Source organism: Nerophis ophidion, linkage group LG08 (assembly GCF_033978795.1).
Source record: "Nerophis ophidion isolate RoL-2023_Sa linkage group LG08, RoL_Noph_v1.0, whole genome shotgun sequence".
Classification (NCBI taxonomy): domain Eukaryota; kingdom Metazoa; phylum Chordata; class Actinopteri; order Syngnathiformes; family Syngnathidae; genus Nerophis; species Nerophis ophidion.
In genome coordinates, this window is record NC_084618.1 from 68,592,661 (window position 1) to 68,609,478 (window position 16,818).

At 40.5% G+C, this 16,818-nt stretch overlaps 1 protein-coding gene across 2 annotated transcripts in view; it reads right to left on the bottom strand.

Annotated features, from left to right (window-relative positions):
- LOC133558300 (poly(ADP-ribose) glycohydrolase-like) overlaps positions 1-16,818 on the bottom strand; it is a 66,176-nt gene that overhangs the window by 22,057 nt on the left and 27,301 nt on the right. For both annotated transcript variants that reach the window (XM_061909563.1, XM_061909564.1), the window contains 5 exons: positions 11,380-11,459; positions 9,756-9,816; positions 9,582-9,657; positions 5,442-5,589; positions 512-590 (listed from right to left, as the gene is read on the bottom strand). In XM_061909563.1, coding sequence (XP_061765547.1) covers positions 512-590; positions 5,442-5,589; positions 9,582-9,657; positions 9,756-9,816; positions 11,380-11,459 — 444 coding nt within the window. The remainder of the gene's footprint in view (positions 1-511; positions 591-5,441; positions 5,590-9,581; positions 9,658-9,755; positions 9,817-11,379; positions 11,460-16,818) is intronic.

The window sequence follows — 16,818 nt, forward strand, 5'->3', positions numbered from 1 at the left end:
AATTTTCTTGGCAAGATGGCAGCACGCATGGACACAGTGGTTCAGAGCTCTTTAAAGTTTTATGTTTTTTTTTATAAAAGAAAACACTGTTTGTATGGCAAAAAATAGCAATATTTTCCACCCAAAAATGAATGGAATACTCCATTTCAAAAAATGTTTTGGGGAAAATATTGTATATATATATATATATATCCATCTATCTATAAATTGAAAGAACAAATACATTTACAAATTGAATTAAGTGCAATATTGACACACATTATTTCCAGGTTTCCACGGGCCACACTAAATGATGTGGCAGGCCAGATCTGGCCCCAGAACCATCAGTTTGTTAGCTGTGCTCTAAGGCATAAATGATTTTCCTCTCAACTCTGCGGGACTCTTCATGGTAATTATTCAAACGCTTGTATTCCAATCAGCACCAAGTTCACACACAGACACAAAGTCTTAAATAATCAGAATGATGTTATGGAATGGCTAAAACAAAAAAGTAGATCTTTACATCCAATACCTTGGAGTTGTGTCCTGATGGCTGCCGACAAATTTGAAGGTCTGCGCGTAGCCTGAGTATTTACTGTACTGTTGTGTACCTGTAAATAGTTCAAAAACCGAGATCGATTAGTCACACATTTGTATGGATGTATAATGTTATGTGAGAGGTGTTATTTGGGGGTCGTCATTGTTTAAACATACAAAGGTTGAGTGAGGGTGGGTCACTATTTTCTTCCCCGGTCATTAGAGCTCATTAGTAAGCCGGCTGTCGTGAGCACTCGCTGAGATGCTCCACACACTGCAGTCAAGTGATTAGCAGTGGGGGGGCTGCCGTATATTTGAGAGGGGCGGGGTCTCTAGTGAGTCACACACACATTTGTCTAAAAATAATGCTGATTTAATCTTTAAAGATCAGCAAGAATAATAATTACCCAAAAAGGTTCTGCCTTTCATGTGTAAATGTGACAAAACAAAGAGACTTGGTAGTTCTCGGCTGCTTGCGAATCAAGGGAATCTCTCTCCTTGCTACTATTTATACCTTTGACCGGCCTGGTACCGAGCAATCAATTCAATTAGGCCCGCGCACTTTTGCGGATTTCACTGCCGCTGCCGTAGGATCCATTATCTCTCCCCCTCCTCTGTGCCAAGAAGCATCAGCGAGGTAATAAGATTTACCAGCGGCCACATTGTAGCTGCGGCTTGGATGCCGTAAGAGGGACACGAGAGAGTCGGGCTTTAATAAAAATGATGGAATGGGAGAGTCCATTAGCGGAGCAGGTCTTGGGCTGGTCTTCCAAGATATATTTAATTCCACACTTCTGTAATAACGTTAAGTGGAGTGCAACAAGGGGAAACTAGAAGGTGACTTCCTGAGAGTGGCGCAGCCTCCTCTTTAAGCTCCACCCACATGAATTGTAACATTCAGGACAGGACAGAAAATGTCAGTCAAACAGCACCCGAACTAGCTTTTCTCTGTTTTTACCGACTTAGGCTTCCCAAACTCGACCTTCAGGGACCGCAATCAAGCAGCTGCAAAACTCTCAGGTAAATAGACAAAACAAAAACAGGGAGTCTCAGCAGGGGGCTGACGATGTGGCGCTCGTTACGGCTGCCGACGATTTATCTCGACATTTTTCGCGACATGTTGCCGCCACTCAAAAGCATGAAGGACAGTCTGTGCCCGAGTCTCCTCCGTTGTCAATCAAGAGGAGACAAGAGCAATTGCCACAGACATCCTTTTATCCCCTTGGGGGTCAATTGAAAGCCTGCAAAATACAGTACGTGACTGATGGAGACCAGTCTACTAAAGCAGTGCTTCTTAACCATTGGGCCGCAAAAAAACATGTTTCTCAGCTATGGTCTGTATAGGCCACAGTTGTAATACACTTTTACACCACTGATGGCAATAATGCCAATCTCAAACCAACAGAAGAAGTCTGGAGGTAAAGTCATAGAGAGGTTTTCTAAGCGCAAAAAATATGACTAAGGTGGTAAAGCAGTACTTTTCAATTACACATACATTTTTTTTTGACTATTTCAAATGCATTTTAGTACTGTGTAAATTCTGTGTAGATTTATTTTTCACCAGGATTTATAAGTGCCTTCTTCAGTAAATTTCATTGTATTTAGTTTTGTATTTTGCCTGACCAAAGCCTTGACAATAATCTTTATGATTAACACATGGTTTCATATCATTTAACAAGGTGTATCCCGTTAAATTGTAAGTACGTTAGATATAATTATTGAATACCATTTGAGAGGGCCACAACGTCAAAAAGAGTAAGAACCTCTGTGCTAAAAGCATTGTACAGTAACACAACATATTGCCTAGGGGTGCTCGGAAAGAAATAGATTCACATCCGAATCACAATTCTTCAATTCATAATTTTTTTAAATCGCTCACTTTTTTTTCTTTTTAAAATCATTTTATAAAGACATTTTTTAGGCATTTTTTGTAAAGGTTTTATATTTTATACTAAGTAATATACTGCGGGAATCCATTTGAATCATGAAGCGGAATCGAATTGTTAATTGTTGTAAGATTCCCATCCATAATATTGACCTGAATATAAAACTACACCTAAAATGAAAATATGTGTATCATAATGAAACTGTATACATGTTTGAAATAAACTTCAACCAACCACCTAATAGAAGATGACCTTTAATTTACAAGACTTGTTTTTGGTTCCAGTATTTCCCACAGGAGTTTAATCAATTTGTGGCAGTGGGTTGCTGGAGCGTGCACCCGTCTAATTTGCATATTTGGCCATGACGCATGTGCTTGCTCAGTGGTGGGAAAGAGGCACACCACACACATAACGATCAAATAAAGTGGAACTTTGTGTCCTGCTGGCAGCCATTCTGAGCTTGCTTGTATTGAAAAGATTGAGGAAGTCGGATTTGTACCACAGCAAGTTTTGAATTGTAATGAGAACTGACTTTGTGGAGGGGGTCCGGTCCGATCCGGTGGCCATGTACTGCTCGCCTGTGTATCGGCTGGGGACATCTCTGCACTGCTGATCCGCCTCCGCTTGGGATGGTTTCCTGCTGGCTCCGCTGTGAACGGGACTCTCGCTGCTGTGTTGGATCCGCTTTGGACTGGACTCTCGCGACTGTGTTGGATCCATTATGGATTGAACTTTCACAGTATCATGTTAGACCCGCTCGACATCCATTGCTTTCCTCCTCTCCAAGGTTCTCATAGTCATCATTGTCACCGACGTCCCACTGGGTGTGAGTTTTCCTTGCCCTTATGAGGGCCTACCGAGGATGTCGTAGTGGTTTGTGCAGCCCTTTGAGACACTAGTGATTTAGGGCTATATAAGTAAACATTGATTGATTGATATTTCACAGCGCCTCTTCTAAGAGTATACTCCCTGCACCGTCTGCGCCTTTCTCTCTTCCCGTGAGCTGCCTCTTTGCCAGTGTGGTTGTACTGTATGTGGATTTAACTTTTTTAAATGTTTATTATTATAATAATACGGTTGTTAAAGTCAAGGATTTTTATAAACTTTCTGTTCAAAGTGTACAAACCTTAACTAAAATATGGACTTTTTCCAGGCTGGCACCCGTTATTCATATCTAAAATTGTTTCTTATGGAGAAACATGCTTCCCCATACGTACTTTTCAATTTACGAACCCTGTTTAAGAATCAATGAAACTTGTAAATCAGGAATCCACTGTAGTTAAATACATGATTTTTGTGTGGAGTCTGCAACAGATCTACAAACCCTGTTTCCATATGAGTTGGGAAATTGTGTTAGATGTAAATATAAACAGAATACAATGATTTGCAAATCATTTTCAAGCCATATTCAGTTGAATATGCTACAAAGACAACATATTTCATGTTCAAACTGATAAACATTTTTTTTTGGGCAAATAATCATTAACTTTAGAATTTGATGCCAGCAACACGCGACAAAGAAGTTGGGAAAGGTGGCAATAAATACTGATAAATTTGAGGAATTATCATCAAACACTTATTTGGAACATCCCACAGGTGTGCAGGCTAATTGGGAACAGGTGGGTGCCATGATTGGCTATAAAAGCAGCTTCCATGAAATGCTAAGTAATTCACAAACAAGGATGGGGTGAGGGTCACCACTTTGTAAGCAAATTGTCAAACAGTTTTAGAACAACATTTCTCGACGAGCTACTGCAAGGAATTTAGGGATTTTACCATCTACGGTCCGTAAAATCATCAAAAGGTTCAGAGAATCTGGAGAAATCACTGCACGTAAGCGATGAAATTACGGACTTTTGATCCCTCAGGCGGTACTGCATCAAAAACCGACATCCGTGTGTAAAGGATATCACCACATGGGCTCAGGAACACTTCATAAAACCACTGTCAGTAACTACAGTTCGTTGCTACATCTGTAAGTGCAAGTTAAAACTCTGCTACGCAAAGCAAAACCCATTTATCAACAACACCAAGCTGGGCCCGAGCTCATCTAAGATGGACTGATGCAAAGTGGAAAAGTGTTCTGTGGTCTGACGAGTCCACATTTCAAATTATATTCAGAAAGTGTGGACGTGGTGTCCTCCGGAACAAAGAGGAAAATAACCATTCGGATTGTTATATGCGCGAAGGTCAAAAGCCAGCGTCTGTGATGGTATGGGGGTGTATTAGTGCTCAAGGCATGGGTAACTTACACATCTGTGAAGGCACCATTAATGCTGAATGGTCCATACAGGTTTTGGAGCAACATATGTTGTCATCCATGGAAAATGCGTGGCGCATTATGAAGCGTTAAATACGACAGAGGAGACCCCGGACTGTTGAAGGACTGAAGCTCTACATAAAACAAAAATGAGAAAGAATTCCACTTTCAAAGCTTCAACAGTTAGTTTCCTCAGTTCCTAAACGTTTTTTTGAGTGTTGTTAAAAGAAAAGGTGATGTAACACAGTGGTGAACATGCCCTTTCCCAACTACTTTGGCACGTGTTGCAGCCATGAAATTCTAAGTTACTTATTATTTAAAAAAAAAAAAAAGTTTATGAGTTTGAACATCAAATAGCTTGTCTTTGTAGTGCATTCAACTGAATATGGGTTGAAAAGGATTTGCAAATCATTGTATTCTGTTTTTATTTACATCTAACACAATTTTCCAACTCATGTGGAAACGGGGTTTGTACCGTATTTTTCGGACTATAAGTCGCAGTCTTCTCCACAGTCCAGCCGGGGGTGAGACCCAGCCAAACTCCCCCAAAAAATGTTTTTCTTTTTTTTTTATAGTTTGGCAAAAAAACTGATAGTCCGAAAAATATGGTATTTAGACTTAGACAAATCTTAATGCATGCACCCTTCTTTGGATTCCTGACATAAATGGGCTCGACTTAAATGGGTTCCACTAAATAAAACTCTAGATATTCGAGTCAGGACGGTTTTAGAGCGTTCTTGGGATGCATGCATGAAAGGAACACCCTGTGGATTACCCACCAGTGATGATGAGACATTCGTCATGATCCAGAGCTTCAGTAAACAGGCGAGAAACGATAAGCTCTGGGTTGATCAGGAATCGGATCTCCTCTTGAACGAGACCCGTGCTGGTGACTCCTCCTCCGACATACTTGTTGGCAAAATCCACCTGCAAATCAAAAAATAGGAATCACCCCAAAGAAAATCTACCTTTTAGACTCCCACTACCCCTGTGATATGTTTTTTTTTTTTCTGACAAAGCTTCTGACAAGCTGATTGCGAATGTGGTTTAAGCTGGCAACCCCCACGTCAAACAAGTTGTCCTCCAGGAAAACCACTAGACAGCAGCCAAAGGAGGTAAAAAAAAAATTCTCAGAAGCTGCTAAATTGACTGCTGAGGGGAACTTGAGGGATATCCTCTGCAGTTCTTCCAGTAAGATACGGGCCAACGTTTATGATTCATAAGTCTCTTTCTGCTCACACACGTGACAAGTCCGAAAGCGGCCATGCGGAACTTCTTATTATTCTCCATTTGAGGACTGGCAGCTGCTGCTCATTGGCTTGCAGACAGGAGAGAGCAACCCCTGCGAGGAAACCGCAACGGGAGCACATCTCCCCAAACTGGTCACTCAGCCCCGAGGACAGCGAGCCGGGCCTCCGAAGTCTACTTTGACAGGCTGTCAGTGTCGCCACCGCCGCCGCCACCAGCCATCAATCGGGGCCGCGCCGTTCCCCGGGGCTCGTCAGCTGTCAGCCGGTGGCACACAAAAGGTGAAACGCAGAGCGGGCCGTACTGACAAGAGAGCAGGAAGTGTAGCCCACACTGAGTTCGGGGAGGGCCAGAGGCCTCGACCCCGATCCCGGCGCGCCATTTTTTTGACGTTACACAGGCACCCTTGAAGGCCTTTTCAGCAGGAGTAAGCAATTTGTGTGAAAGACTGCAGCGACTCAGAGATAGCACATCTTAAACTGGAGGAGGGCAACCTACAGCCTGTGGGCAATGTGTGGCACTCCATTTGATCTGGATCGCCTTTTACCCCATTTTATGGTCATGATATATTTCACTCGACATGCTTAAAACCAAGTTACAATGAGGAACATCATGTGATAATATTTGAGTAATTCAACACGTCCAAAAAGGAGTAGAAAGAAGCAACTCTTAATTAATCCAGCTGCTACTCCATTTCTCCAACAGACAAATCATTTGGACATGTCTTTAACATGTTATATGTTGTGTCCTGGGCATGACGTTAAAGTGCATCCGGCAGTGGAGGGTCCTCTATGGTCTATGGCAGGGGTGCCCACACTTTTTCTGCAGGCGAGCTACTTTTCAATTGACCAACTCGAGGGGATCTACCTCATTTATATATATCATTTATATTTATGTATTTATGAAAGAGACATTTTTGTAAACAAGTTAAATGTGTTTAATGATAATACAAGCATGTGTAACACATATAGATGTCTTTCTTTCACGAAGACAAGCATATAAGTTGGTGTATTACCTGATTCTGATGACTTGCATTGATTGGAATCAGACAGTAATGATGATAACGCCCACATTTTCAAATGGAGGAGAAAAAAAGTTGTCCTTTCTGTACAATACCACATGAAAGTGGTTGGTTTTTGGCATCTAATTCATCCAGCTTCCATGCACTTTACAAGAAAAACATTGGCGGCAAATTCCGTAGCTTGCTTGATTGACATTCACGGCACCCGAGGGTCTTGTGAGATGACGCTGGCTGCTGCCAGTTCATTATTATGAAAAAATGACAGAGAGGAAGGCGAGAAACACTTTTTATTTCAACAGACTCTCGCGCCGTCCCTTCCGTCAAAACTCTAAAGGCCGACTGCACATTTCCTATCTTCACAATAAAAGCCCTGCTTCATGCTGCCTGCGCTAACAAAATAAGAGTCTCGGAAAGCTGGCGTGCACAAGTGATGTGCACGCCAGCTTTCTGAGGGATCGCTTGTGCACGCCAGTTTTCCGAGACTCTGTATTTAGTTAGCGCAGGCAGCATGAAGCAGGGCTTTTATTGTGAAGATAGGAAATGTGCAGTCGGCCTTTAGAGTTTGGACGGAAGGTACGGCGCGAGTCTGTTGAAATAAAAAGTGTTTCTCGCCTTCCTCTCGGTCATATTTTCATAATAATGATCTTGCAGCAGCCAGCGTCATCTCACAAGACCCTCCGGTACCGTGAATGTAATTTAAGTGACGTCTTGGTGAAGATTGATGATCACTAATGTTTAGGTCTATTTTTTTTAAAAGCCTGGCTGGAGATCGACTGACACACCTCCCGCGGTCGACTGGTAGCTCGCGATCGACGTAATGGGCACCCCTGGTCTATGGTCTTGGGGCGCTAGGAGGTTAACCCCTTTACTACTGTTACCCCAGGTGGCCCTTGGCAAAGGCCTAGTACCTGACTGCCACTTAGCCAGGGGTACGGTCAAGACCTCAACAGCGGAGCAGGCGGAAGACTGTAGATTTAAGAACTACCACAACGGCTGCGATGGCGGATGAAGGCTGCAGCAGAAAAGAGTCCCCGGTCGTCTTGAACTCCATGCCACTGGACCCTGACTCGATTCTTTCAAGGATCGTGTAGTGACTGTCCGTGCACCAGTCTCCCAACGTTAAACAAAGTCACGCTCAGGCATCTTCCATAAAAGGGATACACTCCTACCAGGAGGATCGTCATACTCGTTCGAGTGATCGCCAATGGTGATGATATGTTATCAATCATTATTTTAGTAAATTTGTAACTGACACAATATTTCTCAGGAGAAAAATCAGTGATCTCTTCTACAAAATACAGTGATTTTCATTCGCAGTCGGTTCGAAAAGATCGAGACGAAAACCAAAGCAATTATTGCCTTTTACACTGTTTAACCATTGGACAATGTTGGGTCGCGAGCGCCCCCCCCCCCAAAAAATTTATGTTTCTCAGTTGAGGTCCGTATGGGGCGCAGTGGTACTAACTTGTAATACACTTCACCACCACTTGTGGCAGTAATGACATTATCAAACAAACGGGAGAAGTGTGGAGCTAAAATCATAGAGAAGTTTCTTAAGCGCAAAAATTATGACCAACGTGGTGAAACTGTATTTTCATTTGCACCTTAATTGTATTTACAGTTTATTTAAGAAACATATTTACTACTATGATTCATTACTGACTTAGTTAGAATTTATTTTTTAGAACTACATAATTTTATGTACATTTATATTTTATCAGTTTTCATAAGTCCCTTCTTTTGCGGTGTATTTGATTAGTATTTATTTTTAGAATCAGCCTGACATTACCCTTGATAATAATCTTGTAATTAACACATGGTTTTATATCATTAGACAAGGTTAAACTGTAATTATTAGAAATAAACATTTAATAATCAAGGGTAAGATTATTAATTCAGTGTTAATATTTGAGTTCTTCCTCCTTTGCCTCAACATTTCCTCTGGAGTGGAAATGTTGAGGCCTTTGGTCAACATTGTTAAGAACCCCTGTCCTGGAAGAAATTATGTACATTTATTTCAAACACCCAAAAATAGAAACAAATAAAAAAATTTATAGATACTATTTAGAATTGTACATGTAGAAAACAATGAAGAACCCATACAAACAATAAATTAAATGCATAAATGAACATTAATTTATTATTGCGATGAGGTTTTTTTCTTGATTTCAATAGGGTTTCTAACCTTCTTTATCAAAGTGCTGCGGCTTGCAACTTCTTTTCATTGTTTTGCGGTCAAACTCAATAAAACTCTTGGTATTATTTGTTTGGGCAGAATGATACGTGAGCAAACAGATTAGTTTGTTACTTGCAATATTTGACCGCATGTTAACTGTGATCATATATGAAAACCGGAGCATAATTTTGGTGATAATTTTCATTAAAATACACCTCCAAATTCACCTCCTGTGTCCATGCGACAACTGAAATTAGGTTATCTACACTTTTTGATTTTAATTGAATTAATTTATGGTTATTTTTACGATTTTGTTTTTATTCATTGTTTTATTATGATTTTATTCGCCTTGTAGTAATTGTATGCATCTGCAAAGCGTTTTCAATTGCCTTGCATACGAATTGTGCTCTATAAATAAACCTGCCTTGCCTAAAGCGGGTGAAGTACGCTGCGTGAGTGCACTACACATCTTACCTGAAGCATCCCGTAGCCGTCATCTTCAATGGTGCCTTCGCATGTAACGTGCAGCTTTGTTAGCAGAGTCTGCGAACTATAGAAAAACAACAAAAACAAAACAGTTGATATAAAAAAAATGCTTGAATTTTCACCATCAGATTCATTTTCAATTATGGTGTCAATGATCTGCACCTTTCCCAATCTGGAGGATCGTCCAAGGTTTCTCTTGTGAACGTTAACAAACCAGTAGGCTCTGAAAATGGGGAAAATAAATGTAGAGCTCAAAAATATCATGGATAGATTTGAACATTTAATACAAATAAAGTGGTATCTTGGTTTTCATATACAGTACAGGCCAAAAGTTTGGACACACCTTCTCATTCAATTTATTTTCATGACTATTTACATTGTAGATTGTCACTGAAGGCATCAAAACTATGAATGAACACAAGTGGAGTTATGTACTTAACAAAAGGTGAAATAACTGAAAACATGTTTTATATTCTAGTTTCTTCAAAATAGCCACCCTTTGCTCGGATTACTTTTTTGAACACTCTTGCCATTCTCTCGGTGAGCTTCACTGGTGTCATAGTTTTGATGCCTTCAGTGACAATCTACAATGTAAATAGTCATGAAAACAAATAAAAACGATTGAAATCAAAAGGTGTGTCCAAACTTTTGGCCTGTACTGTATGTTTGGGCTCTCGACGAAAATTGTTGCAAACATTTGGACAAGGTTTTCGTATACCGTCTTGGTTATTGTATGATAGAGGTGCACCAAAAAAAAAAAAAAAAAAAATCACATCTGAATCGCAATTCTTTATCATACAGATTGCAAATTGTTTCATAATTTTCAAACACACATTTTTTTCTCTCGAAAAAATAAAATAAATATATTTACATATATATATATATATATATATATATATTTTTTTTTTTTTAAGGAGGAATAAATAAAACAATTTTAGGCCATTTCCAAGCAACCATAAGGAGCTTTTCTAAACCGTAACCTGTTATGAAAAATGTCTTCAGAATTTTTATGCCAAATAATACTTGGAAACGGTTTGCATCGAATCGTCACCCCAGAAATCAGAGTCAGATCGAATTCACACCCTGAGAGCCGCGCCGCTATTGTATGACCAAACTTTGCCCAAACTAGTGTCATTCCTTGGCATGGAGTGCTTATACAACAAATCCTAAATGTCGCTGACTTATTCTCCGGGCTTTTTATAAATTGAATATTTACTGCAAAATAAGCCACCATGAGGCCAAAGAAAGTTGTGAGTGACAGTACTTTGATAAAAAAATCGGACAAACACTATTGAATTTAAGAAGGCACTCATAGCAAAGTATGACAGTGGCGTCCGTGAGGCTCATTACCGTTTTCCCCATCAAGTATTTCACATTGTTGAACTATAATTATACTCATGCCTATGAATGTTTTCATTGATCCAGGTCATTGTCATCTCAGTGCATTCAGTCGATCGCAACTGGACTGTTCTGTTTGTCTTAGAAGACGTTCCGGCTCTCATCCGAGTAGGCTTCATCAGTTTGTGTTCATAGACTTAGATGGGTTTAGACTTACATTGGACTAGATCTGACCAGTCTAAGTCAATGAGCAAAGAGAACAGTCCAGTTGCGATCGATTGAATACCCTGAGATATAATTATTCTCGTTAAAATGTGTTTTGTGTTCATATTTTTGGATGACTGATTTATATTCTTTCTTAAAGGGAAAATGGCTGCCGTTTCTGTCCGACCCTTCGAAACATACTGATAACAAAAAACCGTGGTACCACTTGAAATAAAAAACATACTTTGCTCCGTGACGTTCTTGAAGTAACACAGCAGGGTTTTCAACTTCTCTATCTTCCTCGAGGAGGACCCCTCGAACAGCCTGTGGGCGAAGAAAAGTTCAGATTGAATTAAGCTCTTTCTGGTTGCAACATTGGGCACACCACATGACAATGCCCAAATCTGAACGAGTTTGGCAGAATTATTTTCCCCAGCCTGTGCAGGCTCATTCACTAAAACCAAAAGCATATTTTTGCTAAGGTGGAGGGGTGTTAAGATTGTGACATCACAACTGGACAGTCAGTGCAGATAAACGGGTTGCACGATACACGTGAGTTCAGTCATGCGCTGACATTTGACTGGAATCGGTTCATCCTTCACTCAGACTCCTTTTCACTCACTGGCCGATTATGTAGCTTCTCCTCCACTGCGGCCATAATGGAGTCGCCCCGGGCTTGCCATCACTTGTGTCACTTTGTAGCACTCTCACACACACAAAAACAGCAATACGCGGAGCTCGGGGATACATTAAGGTGTCCCGTGTTGCTTTTAAGCAAAAGCGAAGGGTCAATCCCTCCATGCTGAAAACTAGTGGGCACAATGCTGCTCGTGGCGAGGGTTTGAATGCACGTTAAAGCCGCCTTGTCACTCCTGTAAAGCTGTAAAGGCTGCCCGCCTCACATGTCAACACAAAGGGAAATGAAACGACAAAAGCTTAAAGCTCTGAAAGCTTCCGACGCCTCGGGGACCACAAGTAACTCATTCATCGAAGTCTCATTTTATTCCGGTGCAGGCCGACAGCAACGGTCCTGCGTCGTGTCGGTCCGGAGGGTAAAAGTTGTCTTTGGCTCAACTTGCTGGTGAGAGCAGGCTTTTAGTGGGCAAGGAGGGCCACACAGTTTATGGAGGGGTTTCAACTGATATAGTATAGAACAGGGGTCACCAACGCAGGACCAGATGAGTCGCCCGCTGGCCTGTTCTAAAAAATAGCTCAAATAGCAGCACTTACCAGTGAGCTGCCTCTATTTTTTAAATTGTATTTATTTACTAGCAAGCTGGTCTCGCTTTGCTAGACATTTTTAATTCTAAGAGAGAGAAAACTCACATAAAATTTGAAAATCCAAGAAAATAATTCAAAGTCTTGGTCTTCACTTGTTTAAATAAATGCATTTATTTTTTTACTTTGCTTCTTATAACTTTCAGAAAGACAATTATAGAGAAAAAATACAATCTTGAAAATGATTTTAGGATTTTTAAACACATAAACCTTTTTACCTATTAAATTCCTTCCTCTCCTTTCCTGACAATTTAAATCAATGTTCAAGTGAAGTGAAGTGAAGTGAATTATATTTATATAGCGCTTTTCTCAGGTGACTCAAAGCGCTTTACATAGTGAAACCCAATATCTAAGTTCCATTTAAACCAGTGTGGGTGGCACAGGGAGCAGGTGGGTAAAGTGTCTTGCCCAAGGACACAACGGCAGTAACTAGGATGGCACAAGCGGGAATCGAACCTGTAACCCTCAAGTTGCTGACATGGCCACTCTACCAACCGAGCTATGCCGCCCCAAGAAATTCTTTTTTTTTTTACTGTAAAGAATAATAAATACATTTTAATTCAATTCTTTATTTTAGCTTCTGTTTTTTCAACAAAGAATATTTGTGAAATATTTCTTCAAACTTATTATGATTAAAATTCAAAAAAAATATTCTGGCAAATCTAGAAAATCTTTAGAATCAAATTTAAATCTTATTTCAAAGTTTTTTGAATTTCTTTTAAAATATTTGTCCTGGAAAATCTAGAAGAAATAAATATTTGTCTTTGTTAGAAATATAGCGTGGTCCAATTTGTTATGTATTCTAACAAAGTGCCGATTTAAAACATGTCATCAAAATTCAAAAATTAATCTTAATCAGGAAAAATTACTAACGATGTTCCATAAATTCTTTTTTTAATTTTTTCAAAAAGATACAAATTAGCTAGTTTTTGTCTTCTTTTTTTCGGTTGAATTTTGAATTTCAAAGAGTCGAAATTGAAGATAAACTATGTTTAAAACATTAAATTTTCTTATTTTTTTCCCTGTTTTCTCCTATTTTAAACCGTTCAATTAAGTGTTATTTTCATCATTTATTCTCTACAAAAAACCTTCCGTAAAAGGAAAAAATATGTACTACGCAATGACAGACAGAAATACCCATTTTTTTATATATATGTAGATTCATTTATTAAAAGTCAATTGAGCAAATTGACTATTTCTGGCAATGTATTTAAGTGTGTATCAAACTGGTAGCCCTTCACATTAATCAGTACCCAAGAAGTAGCTCTTGGTTTCAAAAAGGTTGGTGACTCCTGGTATAGAATAATATAGACGTCTTAAATTTGGATTTACCTGAGCAAAGAAGAAAAATGGAGTCTTCAAAGTTGAATCATCCATCCGTCCATCCAGTTTCTAACGCTTGTCCCATATCATTAAATATTTTTTAACTACATAGACCAGGGCTGGGCAATTATTTTGACTCAGGGGCCACATTTAGAGAAAAAAATGTGTCTGGGGGCCCATACATCCATTTTTATGAACACTAATACAAAACCTCACAATAATGTCTGATTGAATGCTAAAAACGTTATGACAGACCGCCTTAAAAAACCTAATGGAATTTTACATTTTTCTATGAAGGATACAACATTGAATATTGACAAAATATAATATATTTTGTATTGTACCATATGTCCCGGCAAGAAATCTGCGTTCAAAGGACTCCGGCTTATTAGTGATTCCCAAAGCCCCAAAAAAGTCTGTGGGCTATAGAGCGTTTTCATTTCGGGCTCCAGTACTCTGGAATGCCCTCTCGATAAAAGTTCGAGATGCCACCTCAGTAGAAGCATTTAAGTCTCATCTTAAAACTCATTTGTATACTCTAGCCTTTAAATAGACTCCCTTTCTAGACCAGTTGATCTGCCGTTTCTTTTCTTTTTCTCCTATGTCCCACTCTCCCTTGTGGAGGGGGTCCGGTCCGATCCGATGGCCATGTACTGCTCGCCTGTGTATCGGCTGGGGACATCTCTGCGCTGCTGATCCGCCTCCGCTTGGGATGGTTTCCTGCTGCTGTGTTGGATCCGCTTTGGACTGGACTCTTGCGACTGTGTTGGATCCATTATGGATTGAATTTTCACAGTATCATGTTAGTACCGCTTGACATCCATTGCTTTCTCCCTCTCCAAGGTTCTCATAGTCATCATTGTCACAGACGTCCCACTGGGTGTGAGTTTTCCTTGCCCTTATGTGGGCCTACCGAGGATGTCGTAGTGGTTTGTGCAGCCCTTTGAGACACTAGTGATTTAGGGCTATATAAGTAAACATTGATTGATTGATTGATAAAGGTCACACCCAATTTCGATCGACACATTTGACAATCAAGTGAAACGCAACAAAAATGCAAAAAACAGTGAAATAAGAACGCAAAAGGTACAAAATAAACCAACCTACAATCTGATTTATCTGATAAATCACTAAGCTTTAGAACTTTCTTGTGAAAATCTCCTTCCTCGTCTGTGAAAACACTCCCCACCCACACTGCTTGGTATCTCGTCTGAGCTGCTGTGACTTAAATGACCATAGTAACTAACTACATGACCATATTAACTAATTATATGACCATAGTAACTAATTAGATTACCATAGTAACTGGTATATCATCCATAAGTGTAGATTCCAACCATTGAAATACTTAGTATTGTTGAAGACTTACGGTTTTTAGAAAACATCACTGCACATCATAATGGCAGCTACACCTTCCATCTTAAAGATCTAAAAAAAATATTTGGGAATGTCCGGCGGGCCAGATTGAAAAGCTCAACGGGCCGCATGTGGCCAACGGCCTTAATTTGCCCAGGTCTGACATAGACAATGTTTGCCTTACAATGGCAAAGACCATTGTATAACAACACTAAATCCATCCATCCATCCATTTCTACCACTTATTCCCTTTTGGGGTCGCGGGGGGCGCTGGCGCCTTTCTCAGCTACAATCGGGCGGAAGGCAGGGTACACCCAGGACAAGTCGCCACCTCATCCCAGGGCCAACACAGATAGACAGACAACATTCACACTCACATTCACGCACTAGGGCCAATTTAGTGTTGCCAATCAACCTATCCCCTCTGCCACCGTGAAGCCTGGCACACTAAATAAAACTAAAATAAATAAAAGTACTCACTTGTGGACGAACACTAATGGAAACAAGGTAAATCCATCAGCAAGATTTTCTGTGCCATGCGAGGCATTAGCAGTTGTGCATTTATATGATGGCATCCGCTTGTTAAAATTATCCATCCATCCATTATCGGGGTCACGGGGGGTGCTGGCGCCTATCTCAGCTGCATTGGGGCGGAAGACGGAGTAAAGCCTGTACAAGTCGCCCCCTCATCACAGGGCCAACACAGATAGACAGACAACATTCACACTCACATTCACACACTAGGGACCATTTAGTGTTGCCAATCAACCTATCCCCAGGTGCATGTCTTTGGAGGTGGGAGGAAGCCGGAGTACCCGGAGGGAACCCACGCATTCACGGGGAGAACATGCAAACTCCACACGGAAAGATCCCGAGCGCAGGATCGAACCCAGGACCTTCGTATTGTGAGGCAGATTCACTAACCAATTAGAAATTCTAAATTTTTTGAACGGAACGAACGAATTAATGAATGAATTAATTAATAATGCATTGTGATTGGCTAAAATATACCAGAATTGTCCAAATTTTTCCGCTGAGGCCCACACACTGAAAATATAAAGCATGCAGGCGCTATTTTGGTATTTTTCATTTTCAATAGCAATTCAATATATAGATTTTCTTGTACCTTTAGGGCTCCCCTTATATTTGGTCCCGGTCTAAGTCATAAAAATAGGTCAATAACTCATAACAACATTGATTTTATTTCATTATTTTTTTTTTTGAGCAGTGACAGTATATCCATCCATCCATCCATTTTCTACCGCTTATTCCCTTTGGGGGTCGCGGGGGGCGCTGGCGCCTATCTCAGCTACAATCGGGCGGAAGGTGAGGTACACCCTGGACAAGTCGCCACCTCATCACAGGGCCAACACAGATAGACAGACAACATTCACACTCACATTCACACACTAGGGACCATTTAGTGTTGCCAATCAACCTATCCCCAGGTGCATGTCTTTGGAAGTGGGAGGAAGCCGGAGTACCCGGAGGGAACCCACGCATTCACGGGGAGAACATGCAAACTCCACACAGAAAGATCCCGAGCCTGGATTTGAACCCAGGACTGCAGGACCTTCGTATTGTGAGGCAGACGCACTAACCCCTCTGCCACCGTGAAACCCAACGAGGTACGTACCGAACAAAATTTTTTGTGTACTGTTACACCCCTAATAAATACCAACTTTAATTTTTCCTGTTAGCGCGGTGAATCTACGAAATCGAAGAG